General features: G+C 32.9%; 1 protein-coding gene across 2 annotated transcripts; it reads left to right on the top strand.

Moving 5' to 3' along the window:
* The first annotated feature begins 6,132 nt into the window (after window positions 1-6,132).
* On the top strand, window positions 6,133-13,688 carry LOC108980111 (inositol transporter 1). Of its 2 annotated transcripts, XM_018950942.2 has the most exons (6): window positions 6,133-6,803; window positions 8,816-8,886; window positions 9,242-9,577; window positions 11,320-11,427; window positions 11,517-11,702; window positions 12,715-13,688. In XM_018950942.2, exons 1-6 carry the CDS (start codon window positions 6,662-6,664, stop codon window positions 13,366-13,368), a joined length of 1,497 nt encoding a protein of 498 aa, XP_018806487.1. In that variant the 5' UTR covers window positions 6,133-6,661; the 3' UTR covers window positions 13,369-13,688. The 2 variants fall into 2 exon arrangements, with proteins under 2 accessions (XP_018806487.1, XP_018806494.1); XM_018950949.2 differs by lacking the exon at window positions 8,816-8,886 and having other exon boundaries at window positions 6,697-6,803.
* The last annotated feature ends 11,784 nt before the right edge of the window (window positions 13,689-25,472 follow it).

The raw sequence follows: 25,472 nt of genomic DNA, 5'->3' as shown, positions 1-25,472 counted from the left end.
AGGAAGTTAGCTCGTATGGTTGTCATAGACGAGCTACCTTTTCAGTTTGTGGATGGGAGAGGGTTCCAAGAATTTGTCCAAGAATTGGAACCTAGATTTATGCTTCATTCTCGCCACACTATGGCAAAGGATATTAAAAAGATGTACTGGAAAGATAAAGATGTTTTGAGGGGCCAATTGGCGGGTTTGGTAGTTTGCCTCACTACCGATACTTGGACTTCTATCCAAAATTTTAATTATATGTCTTTGACTGTCCATTTCATTGATTCCGACTGGATTCTTCATAAAAAGATTATCAAGTTTTGTCAAATAACTGATCACAAGGGTGAGACAATTGGGAAGGCCTTAGAGGCCTCAATAAAGGAATGGGAGTTGACACGAGTTTTGACAGTTTCTGTTGACAATGCCTCGTCTGATGATGTCGCCTTGGGATATCTGAAAACTTATCTTAAAGAGGCAAATAAGACATTCTTGGGTAGTGAGTATTTGCATGTTAGATGTTCTGCACATATCTTAAATCTAATTGTGACTGAGGGGTTAAAAGATGTTGATAACTCGGTTGCACGAGTTAGATTGGCTGTGAAATTTGTGAGGTATTCTCCTTCTAAATTGGAGAAATTCAAGATTGCTGCGAAGAGTGTGGGTATAACATCAAAGAGTGGTCTTTGTACTGATGTTCCCACCAGATGGAACTCAACCTTCTTGATGTTGGAGGCGGCCCAAGAATATAAAAAAGCCTTTCAATTATTGGGTGATGAAGACATTCAATATGTCAAATACTTTGATGAGTACAGAGGTTTAGGATTGCCTAATGATGATGATTGGGAGGTAGTTGCTACATCTGTTGATTTTCTCGGACTGTTTTATGATGTCACGTTGAAGTTATCTACTTCTTTGCGCCCTACATGCTATGAATTTTGTCAACAAATATGTAGGGTGAAAGAAGAATTAGACGACATGTGTAGGGGTTCCAATCTAAGGATGAGGGGGATGGCATTGACCATGAGGGTCAAATTTGACAAGTATTAGGGAGATTTGACTAGACTCAATATTTTGTTATATGTGGCTACTATTCTTGATCCCCGTCTAAAAATTTCAGGCATGTTATATGGTTTGAGACTTGCGTATGATCAGGCATGGACTGATCTTATTGGTGAGTTGACCCGCGATACCCTTCATAGATTTTATGATGAGTTTAATGCAATTAAGGGTGGTACTGCATCTACTACACCTACACATATCCCAACACCTCCTCCAGACACCGGGGCAACAAAGAAGCGTAGATTGGCATGGACGAAGACTCTCGCACATAATCTCACACTAGTCCATCAATCTACGGAGGTGGTTTTAGAATTAGACAATTATTTGTCAACGGATCTTATTCAAAAAGATGATGATTTTGACATTTTAGGATGGTGGAAGGTAGCATCAAAGAAATATCCCATCCTTTCTGAGATTGCCCGTTGTATATTGGCCATCCCTATTAGCACCGTTGCTTCGGAATCTGCCTTAAGTACCGAGGGCGCATATTAGATCCTTTCCGTAGTTCATTGTCTCCTACAACTGTGGAGACATTGATATGCACACAGAGTTGGACGATGGGAAATGATATTTATATTCCAGATGTGTTAGATTTTAAAGAGATCGACGAAGAGGGTGGTGATCAGTTTGGATCTGGACCATCTGGTAATTATTATTTTTATTTTATTATTTTGATTTATTTATATTCATTTCAATTTGATCAGTATTAATTTTAGTATTGATTGTTGTAGCAACACATGAGACGACTCAGACGATGTCTACCTCCACTGCTATATGAACATGTGCTCAAGCCTCAAAAGAGTCAAAGACTACCCATCCGGCCGCCCCAAATGTCACAGTCAAAGACCCAAACCGCTCGCATCTTCTTTTAGATTATTAATTTCTTAGATTTTTGAATTTTGAATCAGTCTATCAGATGTATGTATTATATATTTTATTTGTAATTTTGTAATGTTGATACAATGTCCCTTGGACACTTTTTTATTTGTAATTTTGTAATTGTTTAGACTTTCCATTTTATTTTTGTAATAACTTAGTTATTATTATTATTTATTAGTTTATTAGGTAGTAGACTTGTAGTTTATACTCTATAGTAGTACTTCATTAGTCTTAATTATATAAAATTGTGTATGTATATATTATTTTCATTCATGAAACTTTTTTTTTTCTAAAAAACACAAAATTCTATTTTTATGGGCTTAAAATGGCCTAGAAGCTGTTTCTGGGCCATTTTAGGCCCATTACTTTGGCCCAGTAGCAGTGCGGAGGTGCGGACGGAGGACCCCCTCCACCCGCACCCCGTCATCCGGGACGGGGTCCCCCGCCCCCGCAGTGCGGGGGCGGGGGGCGGATTAGTAGTGTGGCCCCCCGCCCATGCGGGGGCGGGGGGCGGGGTGGGGGCTACCCCGCCCCGTATGGGGCGGGTAGCACCCCTAGTAGTTAGGGTTGGTTGGTAAGAATTAAGGTCTTGGAAGTTATGAGATGAGGAGAAGGAAGATGAAAGGTAGGTATGAGTTGTGTCTGGAGAGGACTATAAAGAGGAGAGAGAAACTCATCTGGAGAGAGAGCCAGGTCCTTTTGGATGGATGATTTGTCGTGCAAGATAAGGAACAATGTGTATGATAGACATTTTCTCCCATGGTTTTATTTGGAATGTGTAATATTTTTTTTCCCAAAAGAATGGAATTCTGGCCTTAAAATAAAAGGAGCGAAGTTCTAAAGTATTTGCCCCACTATTTTTGTTTACCAAGTCCTTGTATGTAATTTAATTATGGGAACCAAGGTGGACCTAATTTTAAAAATATATTGCAAGTTTTAGATACCTTGATTCCTATCATTTAAGCTTAGAAATGACTTTTTTTTATATAAGGGAGTAGGGGTTTCGAACCTAAAATTCTCATTTGGAGAATTGGAACTTAGAAAAGACTTAAAATTTAGTTGTCTTAATATTATATATATGTTTCTTTGTTTTATTTAACGTCCCCTTACATAGACAGCAAATAAAGGATACTATTTGATAAGCCACTCAAATCAATGACCATATTCTAGTTTGACTCGATTCGTTTATTAAATGGGTTGTTCGTGAACATTAAGTTATGATCGATTATTAAACAATATAATTCATACAAAGCTTAATTTTAAATAGTATAAATTCAGATAAATTTGTATTTATTATCTTTTTATAGTAGTATCTCTTTATATATAATGAGAATATTTAAAATACTCAAAAGAGACTAGAGCAAATTATCTTTCTACTATTAAAAACATGTTACTTGAATCTTTATAAATAAAATTGTTGATATATGTATATACAAATTTCATAAAAATATTAACAAAAAGTCAAGATTCACTTGTCAGAATTTCGAGATAAACTTATAAAATAAAATATAAAAAATCTTTTTTATTTTAATAAAGTAGTTTCTAAACAATCTTATATTAAACCAACTGTTCGTAACTCAATAAAAAAGAACTCAAACTCTCTTCTTATTTATATAAGAGTATTGTTAATCAATAAAATAATTATATAAAAATAATCTTATAAATTAATATAAGTTTATCTGATTTGTTAGATCTATTTTATAATAAAAATAATTTTATAATTTAATAAATCACATCAAATCATGTAAATTTATAAAATTATTTTTATAAAATTATTTTATAATTAGAATATTTATCTTTATATAAACAGTAAAACTCCTTTTAAAAGATTACTAGAATGATACACAAAATTCTATTCACGTGCGTTAATAAAAAGCTAAAAAAATAAAAATAAAGAGAGAAAACGCGACAGTTATAGTGAATGATAAGTAATGACGTTAAAGGATAAATTAAGTATGAAAACAAAACAAATTGGGATAAAAACACCAAATGACCAATCACTCCAACCTGTTGCCGCGAGAAAACCAAACGACACGACACGCCATGATAATGTCTGTCCTCTTTTCGACACTGCTAGGAAACACGTGGCAAGCCAGGAGCCGCAACATTTCCCATGATCTGTCGGACAGCGTCACCACAAAGTCGATCGTTTTAGTACATGTATTTCACGCGCGTATACCTTTCTCTGTCTCCAGGCTATCCCCCCTCCTAACCATAAAAAAACTCTGCCATATGACAGCGATGTCAGAGCTGCCTTATCCTTAATTGCCACGTTGTCCACATTACTTCAAAAAATATTTTACACAACATTTTTTACAACTATATTTTAAATATTTTATATATAAAATATCTTATAAAAATAACATAATTTTACAAAATATCTTCATTTTATAACAATAAATTATTATGTAATATATTATATAATATATTATTTATATATCATTAATCTTATTTTATTATTTTTTTAATTAAAAAAAATAAAATTTCACTTACCTATTATCAATCACTTATGGCAACATTTACCTTCCATTTGAAATTTAAATTGAAATAAAATATACTATTTTAGTCTAATTTTAAATTAAACTTAATATTTAAATACTCAATTATCAAATTATTAAATATATCTTAATTTAAAATTTCACATACCTACAATCTTTTTCAACTCATACAACTTTATATATGAGACCCATAAATATATCTTACCTCATCTTAGCTCATAAATATATTTTTTAACTTTTCATAAATATATCTTAATCCATTTTAACATTCAATTATATCTATATTCATTTTAAGTAGATCTCACAAAACTTACTTCACTATCTAAATTCAATATTATTTATAAAAAAAAAAAAAAAAAAACTCAATTCTTTTAAACTTAGTTTAACATCGGTGACATGACCACTTCTAATGCATATTGACCCCTCTCTCTCTAGAAAAAACCCTCTCACTTCTCACTAAACTCTTCCAAACTCAGGTCTAACGAAAGGGGGGTGAGAGATTCGACTACCCCCCTTTCGCTCCCTTCTCCTCTTATTATTTTTTATTTTTTTTATTTTTTTTTCAGGCCAAATAATGGAGGATTGCCGTTCGGGTCTTTCCAGCTGTCAACCTTCAACACGCGCCCCACTGGATAATGCCAGTTGCTGATCTTCAAGACCACCGAATCCGGCGTCCATCGGAGTGGAGCTTAACCCGCATGCGCGGGAGGAAGTTCCGAATCTCGTCTGTGCGTGGCCATCACTCGCCACCAAGGAGACTTCTGTCGATGAACTTCTCCGGAATCTCTGACTCTGAGACTTCCAATATTGACTGTCGACTTTCTTTCTAGAGTGACCAGTGTACTGCATGCGCCACTGCCAACGCTATGTGCACTGTTCATCCGTTTAGTTTTTCAATATTTTTGCTTTCCTTTTTTTGTTGTTCCGTTTCCTCTTTTTGACCCGAGTGAGGTGTTGAACATTTGGATCAGACATAATCTGGGACAAGAGCTGTTCGAGTGAGGCGGACGATGCTACGGGTGGTGGTCGTACGACCAGTGCTCGTGCGTAGGTGCTGCCTGCACAATGAAGGCTGTGTGTCCGTATGTGAGTTGGGTGCTCGTGCCGTCGGGGCTCGAGTTGCCGATGCTTGCGGTAAGCGTGACGCTCGGGTTCACGCCGGTGCTTTTGGTTGTGTAGTTGGTTATGTGTTTTTATTTGTAGTTTTTTTGTGATTTTAGTTAATAATAATATAGAAATAGGTTATTGAATTTAGTTTTCATAGCAGTGTCTCATACTCTTCCTTCTTAGGAGGACAAAAGGGGCTGTGAAATTCTGTTTTACAGAACGTTTTTTTTGGTAGGAGAGAGTTTGTTAGAAGTTAAGACAATGTCTGTCATAAAGAAATTTGTGTGTGGGGAAGTTCTAGAGCTGATGCGTAATTTAACTTATAGTCTAAATTTTTCATGTATTGATAAGTCACAGTTATAACTTCGGTTCATTAACAAAACGAGTCTATTTTTATAAAAATTAAAAAAAATAATTTAACATTGGTGACCTTAGAAATAATAATATTTTTAAAAAAATCATATATATTTTCTCTCACCTTATGTTTATCTTAAAAATTCGCTGTCCGTTGGAGAAAATGCGAAATCGCTCACAATTTTTTCTTCTTTTAAGATTTCCATGCCGCCTTCTAGCTTAAAAAAAAGAAAAAAGAAAAAAAAAATTTTCCATGCCGCCTAGTCATCGCTTGCCTTTTCACCTATTGCCCTCTTTCTCACGAGTTTCACGGGAAGTGAAAGGGAAACAAAGGAAGGAGAAAAGAAACCGAAGGAAAAAATTATCACATTTTTCTCGGGAAAATCTTTTAATAAGTTTTGTCTATTACTTTTCATCTATATTGAGAGCAAAAGCTTTGCACTTGGAGGATTCCGAGCTTCCTAGCCCTTAGAAATACTTGGCTTCACCCTCTCGTGGTTTCTTTTAGTTTCTCATTTCCTGCAATTTCATGGCACGGCCGTTCTGTACAGTCCCCAAGTTCTGCTGCAGAATCAGTGCCTAACTTTCATCTCCTTCAATAATTTTGTTGATCTTGTACCAATCATTCTAGTTCTCGTCGTTTGGATCGCTGTTTTTGTTGAATTTGCAAGAGAAAGAGAGATTCTTCAGGTGTAATAGGTCCGGTTTTTCAGCCGTTCCATTCAGAACTCTGATCAATTTGTGAAATTTGTGACTGCACGTGGGGGAAGATTTTGGAGAAAATGACGATAGAGTCCTTGCCGGGGAGCTCTGGGTACTTGGACTTGTACCCGGAGAGGAAAATGTCTTATTTCAAGAACCCCTATGTGCTGGGATTGACTGTTACCGCCGGAATAGGTGGATTGCTCTTCGGCTACGACACAGGTGACCGAAATATCGATTGCACTCTATGGCGTCTGTATGTGTCTTTCTAAAAAAAAAAAATTGATCAAAGATGAATTTCCTTCTTCTAATTCCTTTTAAATTTTGGGAATTTGTGATTAAAGATTATACTTGCCTATGTTTATATTTTACTGTTCTTGGACAAATAGAAGAGAAGGGTCTCTGTAGTGATTGGTACTCTTTGCGGCATGACGATAGTAGCACCCGCTCTAGCTATCAAGATGAGCCGAGTATAACCTCAGCCCAACAGGGCATATTGATAGAAAGTATGATGCGCGTAGTGATATAATAGGTATACAGATATCATATTTTTATTGAGATATGGTGTATGGATATCATACATTATATATACCTGCATAAATGTTCTAGAGAAAAGCTACTCCTACCAAGGGTCCCGATAAATTATTTATTTATTTTTTTAAATTCTTTACGTGATCAAGGAACTGTTTTTTTAATGATGTTGTAATTTTTTTTAAAGGTTTAAAGATATGAAAAAAATGAATAAAAAAATAAAAAAGACCAATTGGTCTTGTCTTTAGCCATTCTCGTGTAGCACCGCTCAATGTTCTACATACATGTGCTCGGATGTAATTTTTTTTTTTTGTTTGTCAAGTTAAACTAGGAGGTCGCTGCAAATATGCTTGTCTGTATTTGTTTTTTGGCTTGACTGTAAAATTTTAATTATTTTTTGAAGTGAAATAAATGATTCACTGTAACATCCTATTTATTTTTATGGATATGTGCACATGCATATGTATGTATGATACCTTAATTCTCTTTCGATGGATAAATTTAAATATTTGCTTTCATGCTTATCCAGTGGTGAAGTCAGACATCCGGCTTTGGGGTCGAAATATTATGACGATGATTTTGTATGTGTAATGTATGCATGTATTTTCCTTATATATAAAAAAAAAATGTATGCATGTATTTTTTAGAGAGGTCGAGATATTTTACAAATTTTATAGAAGGCCCAAAGAATTTTTTTCCTATTTTCATTCAGATTCCGGGAATCCCCAACCTGGCTCCATCTCTTTGGTAAACTGATATCAGATACTTACAAGTTAAGTTTAGAGGTTAAGGTTGAGTCTTTCATCAGAGTTTATGCTGAAAGTAACTACCAATTATGATTATAAGAGCTCATTTCTCTGGCAAATATTTCTGGATTTATACTTTTATCTTCTCTCTCATGACAATCTCTCATTCTTATCTGTCATATGATGCAACCTTAGGTTATTCAATCTCCTTAAGCAACTTGTCATGTATTTTTTCAAAAGTTTACTACGCTCAACTAAACATCATTATTCCAAAACAAACTCAATCATCAAAACATACCACCTCAATTTCTGTAACAAACAAAAACCAAAATAAATTTCACAAAACTAAAAAAAGTCACAAAATTTTCTTCCCTTCATATTTTGGATGGGTCCCACTACTTTCTCAAATTTCAACGAAAACATCTCCATAAAACTTTCTCAATCCAAATTTATTTTTAATGGGTTCCACCACTTTTACAAGCCCCATAAACCCATCTTTAAAAACTCTCTGAATAGTTCCAAAATTCTCAAGAAAATATTACATGCATATATCCCCTTAGCGTCATTAGAGATTGTCATGCATGCTCTTTTCCTTAATTGGGAAATTTTCCTGTGATTGGGAAAACCTTTCAATTAGAGTGTACTTTGGCTATCGTAATTTCCTTTCAAGGTTACCATATAGGAAATAATCCAATGCTAATGGTGTTTGTTAATTGATCTTTGCTTGGCATCCTTGAATTATGCGTTACCTTTGTAATCCCCTTCCCATTTAAATCAGCATTCAAAGCTACTTTTTACCAAACTATAACACAAGGAATGAAGGATAAAAGATGGTAGTGAGGTTGGCAAAGAAGTATGTACCACATAATTCCAAGATGTTTCTCAGTATTAAAGTTCTCATTCTTGGTTTTCTTTTTTTTTTTTTTTAAATGTATGAATTTCATTTGTTGATTGCAGGTGTGATATCTGGGGCTCTTCTGTATATTAAAGATGATTTTGAGGTGGTGAAAGAGAGTAGTTTCTTGCAGGTACCAGCTTCGCAGTGCTGTGATCTATATGACTTAGGAAAATATGAATTTCTTGGTGTAGCATTTGGTTGGGTGTGGAAAAGGAGGAAACGAGAATGTGAGGATGTGTAGAAGTTTTATTAGTCCCCCGCCAGGATTGCTGTTGGTATCTATGTGGAAGTGATAGCAGTATAGTTGTGTGTGTAGATGTTTTTTTTTGGTTGATTGGAGAATAGAGCTCGAGGCCAATATTTATTGGAACATAGGGAGCTTTACACTTGCTCTCTTTCTTCTTCGCTTTTCCTAACTGTAAAGCAAGCGGTTGATATTGCAAACTGTTTTTTCTTTGAGATCTTCGGTTTTTTTGATGTGGCAGGAAACAATTGTCAGCATGGCATTGGTTGGTGCAATTATTGGAGCGGCAGCAGGGGGTTGGATAAATGATTATTATGGACGTAAGAAGGCTACTCTTATTGCAGACGTAGTGTTTGCTCTTGGATCAGTTGTCATGGCTGCTGCACCAGATCCATATGTTCTTATATTGGGACGGTTTCTTGTTGGCCTGGGTGTTGGTGTAGCATCTGTCACTGCTCCTGTATATATTGCAGAAGCATCACCATCAGAAATAAGGGGAGGACTAGTGAGCACAAATGTGCTTATGATAACTGGTGGACAATTTATTTCCTACCTTGTAAATCTTGCTTTTACAGAGGTTAGGCTTATTTTTCATTTTCATTTTATTTTAACTATCATGCAGTATTTAATTATATGCATATTTCTCCATGGAAATATGTCTACCAACCATCAAAATGCTGTACTTAGTTTTTATAGGCTTGTAGAGATGCCAATTTCTTTCCTTAGCCATTTGATTCTTTGAGTGAACCTAAAGAGGCTGTAGCACTGATTATGCATGAAAAATTAAGAACATTGAACCCTGCTTATTTTTACGTAAAACTTCAACTCATATATTAGACATAAATGAACTTGTATGAGGGTATAAGCAGCTCAAGACCAATTCCATGTTGTCCTGCATTAAGAAGATTTCAAATTTATTCGTGGTTTTATGAAATTTAACTACATATTAAATTGATAGATTGGTTCTTGCACCCTTTTTTTTTTCCTGATCGAGGGATCTTACTATTGAATTGTATGTTTGTGATATTATGCTTAGGTTTTTTTGAACTGGTATAGGTAGCAGTATTCTTGGACCTTGGTTCTCAATTGATTTAATTTGCACCTGGGTTTGCATAGAATCTGAAATAGCAGGTGAGGATTCTTTTGATTAAATAAGAGATTGAAGAACCACAAAATCGTACTCAAAGGAATTAGTAATTATAATCGTGAGATGTTGAGTTTTTGAATTTCCACTTTTCTTGGTTCGGCTTTTCTTCTTTGAAACCATCAGTGAGAGGAATAGCTGTTGTTGAAACTAATTCTCGAATGGGGTTTGAGTAATAAATTGCTGGGATGATTATACATACTTCTTTTGACACCAAATTTATTGCAGGGATGTTACGTTCTTGCTTATTACAGATACTTTGCTGGAAGAAGTTCTGAATATGCAGTGATGAAGGGGAAGCATCTAGATAGAATTTTGGGCTTTCTATTTTAAGATTTCGTACTGAGTAACATCACTGAAGGAATCTCTTCTGTTCTTTCCTGCTTAATTTAGATGATGCATGGTGCTGTTGTTACAGTGCGTGTTGCTGTTTTTTTTTTTTTTCCTTTCAACTGAAGTTGCATGCCACAGTAGTTGACACTATCTTCCCTGATTCTTGGTGCCACGTCATCTATAATGTGTGACATGTGTCTGCTAGTTTATAAATTTTCAATTTTTATTTGGTTCTTTTGTGTCCTGTTTCTGGACAAGAAAATGAAATTGACTAAGAAATTACAGTTGGAAGTATGTTTTCGGAGACTTTTGTTGGTCATTTATATAGAATGAAAAAATAAATAATAAACCTATCTGAGATAATCTTCTTGTATATTTTGTTTGTGAAAAAATTTCGAAAAAAGAAAAGTTGATGTCACTATTTCTGAATTTTAAGTTCCTGTCTTACAAAGGCAAAAGACAGAAGTTGTTCTTGTATCCTGTTATCTGAGGTTATCTACTAGATTCTCAAGTATAGTAGAAGTGACAGCTTCATCGTATTGCCCTTTACAAAGGCAAAAAAAAAAAAATTGCTAGTAACTTACAATGGGTACAGTAAAATAGTAGTGGTTCTTGAATCTCTACATTTTAGATACTTTCAATTATAAAATGAATTCAGAGTTTCTTCCTTACTACTTAGCTGGGGAACGTGGCTGTGAAACTTTTGATGTTATGGGGGGCATGGGGAGGGTCAGTTAATTGTTGGTTAGGTCGTGAGATGATTCAGTTTGTGAGCATTTTAGACACTTACATTTCTTTTTGCTAAGATTTTTATCACTTACATCAGGCTATCTATTGGGCAGGTCCCTGGGACATGGCGATGGATGCTTGGAGCTGCAGGTATCCCAGCTGTCATTCAGTTCTCTCTTATGTTTTTTATGCCAGAGTCCCCCCGATGGCTTTTCATGAAGGTACAGACTATATCATCATGTGAAAGTTTCTTACAAGCTCAGTTTCCTGTATAGATAAATCATATTTACTTCTTGTATCTTACCTTCAGGGTGATAGATCTAAAGCTATTGACGTGCTTTCTAAAATTTACAACTTCTCTCGCTTAGAGGACGAAATTGACTACCTTACTGCTCAATTAGAGCAAGAATGCCAGAATCGGAGTAAAGTCAGATACTTGGATGTTTTTAAAACAAAAGAAATCAGGCTTGCGTTTCTGGCTGGGGCTGGACTACAAGTAAGACTATAAGCTTAGTAGAAAATATTTGTGCTTCCATATATGCTTTTGTCATTGTGTTAGGATTAACATCCTATCAACATCCAGTCTACAAATACCAAGCTTGCAGGTTTTCATCATCATTATATGTGATAAAGATGCAGGCTTGCTTTTCTTCCCCCATTTGCATAGAGGTCTCTTGCAATCATTGTTATACATCACTCAACAAAATTTTTGAGTTCCTACAAGCTCTTAATTAGAGGCATCTTCGAGAATTTAACAACAGCATATTTAGTGTTTAAAGAAAAGTAAAAGGGTTATTACATTTTCTCCCATAACTCCCACTAAAAAAGACAAAATTACCTTCGAGTACTATTAAAAAGCTTCACACACACACACACACAAAAACTATATTCCATTAGAAAAGACAAAATTACCTTCATGTAATATTAAAAAGGTTCACACACACAAATCTTTTTTTTTTTTTTTTTTGGATAAGAAAAAAATTAAGTTACACACAAATCTATGTGGCTATTTTTAACATATGGGGCTAATTAATGCCGAAATTTATTGGTGTAATTAAGGATTGGGTGGTAGTTCGTGGATGAAAATGTAATTAACGCTAAATAAAAATTGTCAGAATTTCCTATTATTTTTTCTTGATACCTTTGGTGAATTCATGGAAGAACTCACTTGACAACTATACAATACCAGCATGTGCCAAACGGGCATTTTCAATTTGCATCATTTTGCAGTGGGTGTAAATTTTCCAAGCTTATGGATTTTGGTTAGACTGCTGCATAAGGTTTCTTCAGACACATAACTGAACCTTTGCTGGTTGTTGGATACATGTTTGTTTGTTTTTTTTTTCACTTGTAGACACATTACACGTATCATGAAAATGCATTTGGACCTAGTTATGTGTACTGTTGTGTTCTTTTATAAATGTAGAAAGTATGGGACCTCCCTTCACTGTATCCGATATGTACCGAGTCTATGGCCATAGTGACAAAAAGTTGTACTTGTATGCCAGGCATTTCAGCAGTTTACTGGTATCAACACAGTCATGTACTACAGCCCAACAATTGTCCAGATGGCCGGCTTTGAATCCAATCAGTTGGCTCTTCTCCTGTCCCTCATTGTTGCTGGTATGAATGCTGCTGGGACAATTCTAGGCATTTACCTTATTGACCATGTTGGACGGACAAAGTTGGCTCTCACAAGCTTATCTGGTGTATTTGTATCCCTTCTCATCCTTTCTGGAGCATTTTTTGCTGAATCATCAAATTCTACAAATGCACTCTATGGATGGATTGCAGTTATAGGGTTAGCCCTCTACATTGGTTCCTTCTCACCTGGGATGGGGCCTGTGCCTTGGACTGTGAATTCAGAGATATATCCTGAAGCCTATCGTGGAATGTGTGGGGGTATGGCAGCTACCGTGAATTGGATTTCAAATCTAATTGTGGCTCAGAGTTTTCTTTCAGTTGCTGAAGCTGCCGGGACTGGTGCGACTTTCTTGATTCTTGCTGGCATAGCTGCAGTTGCATTCGTATTTGTGATTGTATATGTACCGGAAACACAGGGATTGACATTTGAGGAAGTGGAGAAAATCTGGAAGGAGAGGGCATGGGGCAGAGATGGTCAAGATGCAGAAAGACTTCTTGAGCAGGGCAATGAATCCTAGGTATGGCTACCGTTTTGCTTGTTTTAATAGAAGTGGTCCTACCCTGCATCTTTTCAAAGACAATTCGAGTAGTTAACCTTTTATATTCACATATATGGTTATACATTAAAAGGAGCTTATGATTTTGAATCAGTTCCATGCAGCCTCTAGCCTTATATATATATTCTAGGGGCACCATTGGCTGGGCAGACTTTCATTTAGGCACTTTTTTAGATCTAGCCAGAATGAAACTGCCCTGGGTTTGTGTGCTGTCTTTACATAAAACTGTACAATGTTTCCTGGAACTATTATGATAAATATATCTTATCTTAGTAGCACCACAAAACATCATTAGTGGATAATAATTTAACTTCAATTAGGACTGTTGTTAATTAGGTCTTTCACACCAACATTAGCTTCAACACTGATCAAATCCAAGAAAAAATAAAAATAAAAGATAAATAAATTTAAATTGATAAAAAAAAGGTGGTGGTTTCCTCCCTCCAAGGGGTGGTTCGGTCATGGCAGCCAGTAGCAACCCACTCCATTTGGGGTGCAACTAGCCACCTCACGGTTAATCGGCCACTCCCTTTGGTGTGCGACTGTCCACCTGAGCTTAACACGAACATTGACAAGTTTGAGCTTGTTAATAGACTCAGGCATTGTTTGTTTTCGTAGATGAGTTGAAATGAAAATTGAATAAAATATTATTAGAATATATATATTTTTAATATTATTTTTGTTTTAGAGTTTGAAAATGTTGCATTTTTTGTTTTATTTTGTGTGAAGATTTAGGAAAGATATAATGATTAGATAAGATGAGATGATATGAGAATGGGTTCTTAATCAATTTTGTTAAGAAGGTAAATCTGCAATGATATTGGTTTGAGTTGTGTGTCTGTTCACAATAAATGATGCAAGACAAGAATAACAACATTATCATTCAATTTACTCAAATTTTAGATATGTAATTCCAAAGAGGTTATTGGGGAAATTCCAGTTTTGCCCACCCGATTTTAAATAATTTTTTTCAACTTAGACCATTAATTATCGAAATCGTTAATTAACAGTAAATTATGAAGTTTTAGCTAATTGTAATGATCTTTGCCGTTACAATGGCTAAAATAGGACGTGAAGCATAATTTAAGTGGCATGTTGCAAAATGGGTATAAAAAAGGATATCTCTGTTCACTAAGGGGCGGGGGCACCCCTTCCCTTCACCCCACCCTGCATGGGGCGGGGGGGGGGGCTTTTGGTGCTGGGCGGATTCTCAATCAAAAGCTGGGCGGATTCTCAATCTGCCCCGCCTCTTTTTATTTTAAAAAAAATACTATATTTATTTTATTTTAAAATAATTTATAAGTGTAAAAGTAATTAAAAATACATTTTTAGATCTAAATTATAAATTTAAATTTTGTAAATATAACTATAATTTAAAAACTATATAATTTTTAAATTTGTTAGTACATATTTTGTATAAATTGTAGTGTATTAATTTTTAAACTATGTAATTTTTAAATTTGTCAATACATATTTTGTAAACAAGTCTAACAAATTGTAATATATATTTATATATACATAATTTATAAAATATAAATATATATTTATATTTATATATATAAAAATGGGGGCGGGGGCGGGAGAAAAGTGGGGAGGGGTTGGGCCCTCCCCGTCACCCACCCCTGCTAGGAGCCATAGATGCGGGGCAGAGCAGAAGCGGTGGCGGGCTGCCCACCCCTAGGTTGGCCTTCAAAATTAAGCTAAAATAATCACAATACGTAAAATCTTAAAGGCACCCTCTCAAAAAAAGGACAAGAAAAGAAAAACTAAAAAAAAATTGTTTTGAGGCATATGATGATAAGACCTGAAGAAGGAAGGGGTGGGTGTATAACAGTATAAGTTGATAGAAAAGTTGATATTTATCACAATCTTGGTATTGACGACGTTAGTGGTGATATTCTCCTCTTTTGGTTAAAGGAAATTAGAATGATTTGACAGATAAGACCCTTCGGATTTAGCCTATGTAAAACATTAAAGTAAATTACCCCTTTACTTTAATGTTTTGGGAGAACAGTGCACATTACATAATAGCTTGAGGGGATTTTGTGTTTCTCCTCTAAAATAAATATCAAGCAAGTTGTTTTCATAAAGTCTCCTTAATTAAATTGTTTTCAAATCAAGATGTTTCTGTCATTAATTTAGATAATGACGGGATCTCGATACATTAATCGCACCCGTCAAATTAGAAAAAAAAAATATCATGGACATGAAATGTGAACAACAAGATAGCCTACCAAAACCTTTGAAATATCACTCTCGATTCATTATTCTTAGATGCCAAATTGGAAAAATATAAACAAATTAATATGTGAACAGCAACATAACCTATAATTATAGGTACAATGTGCACGCTCTATACCAAACCCTTAAAGTGTCTGTTAAGACTTTTAAGGGTCAAAATGTAGGAGTGTGAAAGCAATTAAAAAGATAATGATAGCAATGAAAACCTTTGAAATTGTGAGAAAGCAGGTCAACAAAACCACAGCTGCATGTAGAGGTAATAAATCAACCCTTGTTTTTTAGTACGCATGAGAGATTATAAATATTTTAAAAAGTATTCAACATGAAGCATAAAAAATAAAAAAAAAATATTTAGCATAATGATTTGATGCACACTCCCCAAGATTGTGGGTCTCAATAAAATAATTGTAGTTTTCATGATGACGGGTTAGTCAGAATATGCTAAATCAATAGGAAAAGTTGAAAATGACTTTTTTTTTTTAATTTTTAATTTTTATTTTATAAAAAAAAAAAAAGAGAAAAATCTTGTGGCGAGTGGGAATCGGTGACATATTTCCACGTTACAAATGCCATACAATTTGTAAGAAATATAATTTTTTTTTTAAATTTATTTAAAAGTTTAATATTTAAAATATAAAATAAGGATAATCTGATTACAAGTCTAAAGTGTATAAATAATGTACAGATTTTATATATATATATATATATATATAAAATCTCTATAAAAAAGTAAATTTTGTTTTACATATTTTTACGATGAGATCGACTTTTTTATAAAAGGACCATATTTGTATATTTGTAATTTATACTATAAAATAAGTCATTTGTTATTTTTAATATTATCTTAAATCCCCTCATACAAATAATAATTAATATTTTAAACCTATTACATTTATCTTTCTCTAGCTGAATTTTAGTTTACGTTTGGGTAGTAATTTATTTTTAAATATTTTATAAATAATAGTAAAAAATAATAAAAAAATATTAAATAATAATAAAAAATAGATAAAAATTAATAATAAAATAATAAATAATAATAAATTATTCTCAATACTCAATCTATACCTTAGAACTAACTATACAGTTTTTTCTCTTTTGAGTACGAAAAGAACTCAACTAATCGTGAGACTAATCATAACATCCCCAATAATAAAAAAAAAACAAATCAAGCTTTTCTCTCTTATTAAATTTGCAATAAAATATTCAAAAAGGTTCATCTGCTCTTCTACGTAAAACAAAAACTCTTGTAAAAAAAAAAACATTGCATTATTTGGTCGGAGAGATTTTACATCTCTACATCTGTCGATGGATATATTCCTCTGTAATAACATCCACATCTACGTATCCTGAAAAGACATGACCCACCAATAATCATAGTCGTCATTTGGTACTTTCCAGATGGCACAAAACAATTGGACCAAAAATTGCATCGGGAAGGGGAACACTCTGGAATGTCGTGGCAATAGACAGTGCAAGTATTGGTGGGGGCCCCACTCTTACCCGTCTTTCTGAATTCTGCTCATCCAAAAAAGATTCTGATCCGTGTTTCTAGCCGAATTATTGACCGATGGATACAGGCCACGTGGGTAGTTGGCCTGTTACTGTCTAGTTGCAGTTCCGGCCAATAAACATGTCCCACGTGGCATCTCGTGAATCACAGTCTTCATGGCCACGTTCTGTTACGTCATGTCTTGCACATGCATGCATGCATGCATGCAGACGTTATGATACATAAGAGAATGACAAGGAATGGATGATGGTCCATGGATATATCATATATATGGACGGACATCTTGCAGCACTTGATACGTACATCATACCCTCTCCTGATCTTAAACTTTAAATGCTGGTTATTGTCCTTTTTTTTCCTATTATTTTACTTACTATTTGTTAGGAGATTAGTATTGACTTTACCAAAAGTTTAACTAAATATAAAATTTGATAAATTTTATCAAAATATGACTATATCGAATCAGTCAAATAAATAAATATAAAATTTTAAGCTACAATAAATATATAGGTTTCTTTAAATTTAAAAATTTACTATTCATTCATCAAATTTATTTTTTATTCACTTTTAATCTTCAATCGTCTTGTAATAATAATGTAAGAATCAAATTAAATTATTAATCAACATATGATTAGTATAATTGTAAAATATGAAAAAAAATAAAAATATTTTTATTAAAAAAATAATATTATATTATTATTTTGATGAATTCAATAGCTAATTCAATGTGGAGTTATGGCTAAGAAAGTTTTCAATTTATAAAAATTATGTACTTTTTATCAAACTTTATAAATAATTTTGATGAAGTCAATACTAATGCAATTTCAGGTGTTATGCCAACATGGTTATCATCATCAACTTCACCTTCCTATGTTTTCTAGTGCAAGTTCTAGACTTTATTTGGAATATAATTCCAAGAAACGGTTCATTTTATATTATACTCGTGTCATTGGATTTGTTTTATTTATTAGTCACAAATTATTTTAACTTATTTTACTATTATTCATAAATTATTCTCTATTTTTTTATTATTATTCATTATCTTTTTTATTATTATTCACAAATCATTTGAGATTATCTCAACATCCAAACGTATTAGAATATGTTGCCTAGCCAATTTAAACTTATTTGATCATTTGATTTTAATAGAAAATTTGGAACAACTTATCATATATTAATTTTTTCATTCTTGTGTTTGAAGATAGGAACGAGTATTTTGTGATAAAAGTATCTATAATTTAGGATAGGGAAAATACTATTTATACTTACAATTTTTACTTATATAATAATAGGTATTGACATATCAGCGTTTGTTTATGTGAAAAATAAAATCGAGCTTGACTTGAAGTTCAATCTGATATCAAGCCGAGCTCGAGATAGATGATTATTTATTTATTTATTTATTTTCAAACAAATTATAACAAACTTAAAATAAATGCAGACTTTAAAATATATTAAGTTAAAATTAAAATACAAAGTTACATCAGAATCATCAAACATGGTACATTAAATTACAAATTAAGAATTTAAATATAATATAACATCAGCGAGCCACAAATGGTTAGCAAGTGTCCCACTTCAGCCATCTTGACAAATGGTAGGAAGTGTCCCAGAAATGGTTGGCAGCGTACAACCCCTGATGTAACAATAGATTCTTGCAAGTTCCAACCAACGAAAGACTCTAAAATTTAGCTTGGTTAAAGATGAGATCGAGATGTGATAAGCTCATACTATTCTCGATTCAGAGTCTCATATAGCGCATCAAATTTCTCATACCCGGTTCTCAAATAAAATATATAAAAAATAAGAGTAATGTTACATACAGTCGTGAAATGAGCAAAAACCATACATTCAATTTAAAAAAGAGTAAGGTCTACTATTTAAAAATTAATTTTTTTCAATTGAGTCTCATATTAATTTATTCATTTTTTTCAAAGTGATTGCGTAGTACTTGTACAGTCACGACTGCAACTATCATTTCTCATAAATAAACCAATATAACAAATTAGCATCTGAGATATCATTGAGATGTACTAACACAATATAGCAAATTAATAATCCCAAATAAAACAAATCATCAGAGATATCACAAAGACTTGAGATGCATACAAACTAAAGCAAACTTAGAAAACAATCTATAGTCTTAGGTCCTTAATTTCCCACTTGAGAGATCGAATGAGAACCATAAATTCGAAAGAGAATGGTAGAATTCAAAGAACGAAAGGTCAATAGATAGACCTGCAGTGAAGTCCATTTATGTGCTATACATGTATACGCTAAAAAAAATTAAGCTAATTTTTAATCCCATACATAATTACTCAAGTACTTTTAACTTAGTAGTAATGTCAAGGGATGTTTGAAAATGATGCAAAATTTAATTTGCCTCAACAAAATTTAATGTCATACTGGTGATTTTCAATAATTGCAAAAACAATTAACAGACCTCTCCGATTGTCCATTCATATCATATGTGATATGTGCTAACACAATATAACTATCAACCAAATAAAATAAACCATCAAATATAGCATCAGAGTCTAGAGATCTTATTGAGATTAAGATAGCACCATACAGTCCTAATACATAGTCATAGACTATACTGATATCATTCAGATGGCATCATACGAAGTGTCAATTGTCATATAAGATAATAAGCCAGTAGTTAAGACTTAAGATGCATATAAACTTCAGCAAGACATCAAGTTAACAATTATACCTACATACACTAATTTGGAAATACCAAATTTCAACAGAATCATCATGACATCAACCTGAATACACTGATACACACTAAAAAATATTAAGCTAATTTTTAATTCCTTACATGATTACTCAAGTAATTTTAACTTAATAATACTCTCAAGGGATGCTTAAAAATAATGAAATTTAATTCACCTCAACAAAATTTAATCGACTAGATGGTTAGGAGTTAGAAAGTACCTTGACTGTTATATCATCCAACAAAATCATCTTAATCCACCAAATATACAAAAGTAAATATAAATTGTCGATTAGATTACACTATCAAATTGAAATACTTTCATGGTTTCATCTATGGCAAGAGAATTTGAGTTGCTGATGGAACATCCTTCTATTGATAAAAAAATATTAGTTAGTATTTCTATAAACTCAGTTATATAAGATAATAAACTAGAAACTTATAGTTTAAATAAATGTGAAACTTACTGTCACAATAGATGATATTTTAAGCCCATATAATGCTCTAACCCATTCTGCATCTGTACTGTTTTAGTTGATAATGAAGCTCGGTGATGATCGATAACTATTCCACATGCGTTGAAAGTTGATTATGAACTAACAGTGGCAATTGAGGTTGCCAATTTGGACAAAATTTGAAAATTAAGAATATTTTCTTTCCACCATTTCAATACATTGAAACTTGCATCTAAACCCTCTTCACAAATATATACTATATTCTAAATAATTGTCCAGTTATGATTTGATCGGTTGCACTGTATCAACACTTCTAATAAAAAATTTAAATAATAATTGGCCACTCTGCATGCTTTTCTCAACACTGGAGGAACCAATGGATAAGTTTGTTTGAGCACGTTCCTACTCTCTTTGTGCCTCAATAGTCGAATTGTATTCTTAACATACTCATCATACAACTCATGCAATACTTAAGAGACATACTTGACATTTTTAGAATATTTTGGCTTTTGATAAATTAAAGGGAAACAAAATTGCATCAGCACCATCTTGAATCTAGGATCTAACACGGCAACAATTGCCATCAATAAATTACACTTTCTCTAATACTTTTCAAACTTAGAGCTCATTTTTCTTACCATTGATTTCATGTACTCATTCTTATCTCTAGATTTCTTAATTAAGGTGTCTTTCATTCTCCAAGCTTTAGAAAGAAATATGTTCGTTGTTGGGTCCTGATACAGTATTAATTACTTCATTGAAAATTTCAACTAGTTCACAAATATTTTCAACTTGCTCCCAATCTTCAACACTTGGAACTCATTCAAAATTGCTATCTCTAGCACCATATATGAAAAACACTTCTTTTAATTGAACTGCAACATCCAACATCAAATATGTGATGTCCCCTCTTATAGGCAAATTTAAAATCAGTTTCTTTGAGGGTAGTTGCAACTATTTTGGAATTTCACTAAACTGTTTTAGCCTACTCTATGATGCTACCAGATATTTTATATCATCCCTCACACAATCAATGAACTCCCTAATCTCCCAAAGTCCATAATGCTCCAACAAATTAGTTATATGTGTACAACAACGTACATGAAATAATCTTCCTCCAACAGACAATATTTTCTTCATTCTAAAATCACTTTTCATGATCCAAATGGCAACATCATTAAAACTTGCATTTTCAACAGTAATTGAACTAATCTTATTCTAAATTCTTCAATCTTGAAAACACTTTTATAAAGCATCAACAATAAGTAAGCCAATATGTGGAGGCGGTACATTACAAAAGTTCAACACACACATATAAAGATGCCAATCAATATCTATAAAATGACATGTCACTGCCATATATGAAAGTTTTTTTTACAAGAAGTTCACATGTCAGTTATGATGTGAACTTTGTTAATAGCTTTAAGCACAACCTTTAACTTAATCGTTTCTATCTCATAAGTCCTCATGCATTCATTCTTTGTAGTAGTCTAAGATATTTTTTTTTCAATATGGAGTGTTTGCACTCATAAACTTATTAAACATGACACGTTCCATAAAAGAGAATGGATATTCATGGTAAAGTATCATATGAGAGGCAAGCTCTCTCACCTTAGTACGATCATAGGTAAACTTTGACACAGTGAACCTATTGTTTGGCTCCTTAGACTCAACTGCTAAAATCTTCCGTTTCTTCTTAGAGGCTATGTATGACAAATAAGTTAGCAAATGCCTATTTAGTGTAGTCGTAGAACTCGATATAGATGTTTTGAACAAATTTCTACACCATTTGCATTGAGGTTGTTTAGCACTAGCTCTTTCAATTTCAACAAAGTCCTTCCATACAATAGAAGTCATCTTTCTCTTCTTTCTTTTATAAGGAACTGTTTGCACTTTAGTTGGGCCCTCATTGATGACTGTATTAGGAACCTCACTATTTGCAGTGTCTCCGTCATCATCAGACATGGGCTCTCTACTGAGCTAATCCCTAATAGAGTTTTCATTTTCATACTCCACCAAATCAAGTTCATTCATACGATCATCCATTTGCTAACATAAATAATTTATAAACATAGAACTAGACATATTATATTAATAAACTAAATTAAAAATTAAAGTCAAACAACTTTGACCCCATACTTGTCAAAATAGCCTTGCCTCAATGTCTTGATGTGCCTTTAGAAGTAAGGCACCTCTAAAACCAAAAAATAAGATTCTAAATATAAAACATATAATTTCTATTAATCAACTAAAATAAGTTAAACTCAAAAAAATATTTCACTCGATACTTTTCAAAATAGTCTAGCTTTGATGGTTCGATGTGCCTACAGAAGCAATTCAAACAAATCTGACTTGACTAGTTTCAAATGCTTAGAAATTGGACAAGAACTTGGCTCGTTTCTGTCCAGACTCTAGAGTCCAAGGACAGGGGATGTCCCTAAATATTGGCTAGTAGTAGTGTCAGACAGTTCTGCCTTCCATCCCCTTGCTAGCACTCGTTGCTCGACAGCTTCCCTTTTCGGACCCCCTAGGCCAACCTAGCCCAACTCAGCCCTTGTCCTCTGGCCCTAGGACTCTTCGGGCCAGCTCTTCGTGGCCCAGCCATGGAGATTACTCCCCTCATAAAATGCATCAGCACCAATAATTAGAAAAAAAAAAAAACATAAAGCTTAATCTAGCGCAATATACAACTACTAAGTGATTTGTCAAACACACAACAGATAATATTTAACTTAATTGGTGTGAAAACAATCATTTGCTACGAAAACACTCTAAGAAATAATCGTTTTCATTGTAAATTTCTAATAACGAATGAACATTTCTCTTATAATGCGGATTTAAAAAAAAAAAAAAAAAGATATATAGGCATGATTCTAACCACAGAAGCTGTGGCTAGAAATTAAGGTACATGGCGTATTCTGATAAAGTTGTTTTCTATTTTAGAAATATAGTTAAGAAGTTAAAGTTTTTATGAGGAAAAGGATAAAGCAAAAGCCAAAAAAATACCACATGTTTTTTCTGGTGCAATGTTTTCTGGTCGTGATGATGTTGACGAAAGCTATATGCATAAGACACAAAAAAGCAAAAAAAAAAAAAAAGTAGTTGGCCTTTCATGCATCAATAAGATTATTGTTATTATTATTATTATTATTTTTTATGTCGAAAATCTCTCGAATCCATTTATATAGAATAAATTCCGATCTCATACACCATACCCTCGAAAAAGTTAAAATAAAATTATTAATTTTAAAAAATGAATCATGTCGACGATCCATCGTGTATTTTAAATGTTCTTTCTGCTTTTACAAATCTAAAGAAGACGTCCCGCCCGGCCCACATGATGTATATATATATATATGTGGTAAGAGTGCATGCATGGGGGTATCAAGACAAATGTTAGCTATTTTGTAATATTCAAATTAATTTCATAATTGATTTTATTTCTTAATTTTTCACTTTTTGGTCACGACTTGGAAGCTTTTTCTTATCCTTTTGCAAGCCACACGATCCTGATTCGCCTCTGTGGTCCTTATTATTATTATTTGTGTGGGTTATACAGGAGCAAGTGAACTTAATTAACGAAAATACTTTTTATTTTTTTAGACCTTTTTTTTTCTTCATTCTAAGATACGATAATAAATTGAAATAAAATAAAATGAGATGAGATTAATATTTTCACTATCCGATGAGTCCTTTTTTCTCCCTAGTTGAAAGGCCACTCTTTGAGTGATGTAGTCTTTGTTAATTGGTTTTATCCTATAATAATAATACATAAATGCTAAACTCATCGAGATTGTGTTCTGAATTTATTTTTTATTTAATGATTAAGAAATTATTTTTAAATAATATTGTGAATATTTTTATTTTTTTAAATATTTATAATAATTAAAAAAATTGAAAAAAAAGAAAAAAAAATAAAAAAATAAAATATATTTTTAGAGATACACATTCAAGATATATTTTCGATAGGTATAATGTTACTCAGAATAATATTATAACTTGTTTCTTCTTTGGGTGATGTGTCAAAATAGTTTGTTGTATGGCTTGCATGCACGCACGCACCTAAACTTGCAGTACGAAACCAGAAAAAAAAAAAAATATATTAGATGAGTTCTAAACTTTATGACTCAAACATATATATTTTTTATATAAAATATAAATGTGACAAGCATTCACATAATTAACAATATATATATTAGATGTATCAAGAAAAAGATTTGCAAATAAATTCATTCTAAGTTTTCTATAAGCTTTTTTAATTATGAACATGCATGCAGCTTTTAAGCCTAATTTTGTTCAATCAGGCAACAACAATCCCATAAAGTGAAAATTGATCATGATCACTAGGGTTGTTGTAAGTCAAGTGCATGGTATTCATGAATTAGATTGGAGGTTCTTAATTTGAGCTCCTTGAAAGCATGGGCACATCATGCCAACCTAATTATTGTAAGCTCAACTGATATATGCTCAACCAAACATATATATATATATATATATATATATATATCAAAGTAAGCAATAAGAAAGCCAACTAGCTTGAGGAAAATATTATTGTGAAATCATCACTTATTACTATAAAATTCCAAAAGTTTAATCTGAAAAGCGTTTAATTTAATTATTTATACATTATTCTTAATATTGAAACAAATTCATGAATCTAATTCATCTCATAAAACCGGTTTAATAAAATATGATTGTTCATTTCTTATAAACATGCCCAAGCCCTTGGCCAAGGGCAATGTGAGATTATTCCTCAACATCCTCTATTACTTGCTGGCCAGTATTTTTTTCTGGTCATTGTCACGGGATAAGTAGTGTGGGCCATCATTCGTCATGTGGCAGGCTTTGATATCATAAAAGAAATTCATGAACCTAACTCATCTCATAAAACCGGTTCAACAAGAGATGATTGTTCATTCTTTATAAACATACCCAAGACCTTTTTCATAAGTAATGTGAGATTATTCCTCAACAAACATTTCCCTTTACGTTTGGCCAAACTCTCATTAATAATTGAGCCCAACTCATGTAATATTTAATTAATTAATTATATAAAGTGCAGAGTCAATGTTCAAATTTGAAACCTTTCCTCAGATACCATTCAAAATTTATTACTTATACTAAAATTTTAAGCTGATAA

Source organism: Juglans regia, chromosome 7 (genome assembly GCF_001411555.2).
Source record: "Juglans regia cultivar Chandler chromosome 7, Walnut 2.0, whole genome shotgun sequence".
In the NCBI taxonomy this organism is placed as follows: domain Eukaryota; kingdom Viridiplantae; phylum Streptophyta; class Magnoliopsida; order Fagales; family Juglandaceae; genus Juglans; species Juglans regia.
The sequence above is the reverse complement of the archived record's forward strand: the minus strand, read 5'-3'. Positions and strand labels throughout refer to the sequence as shown.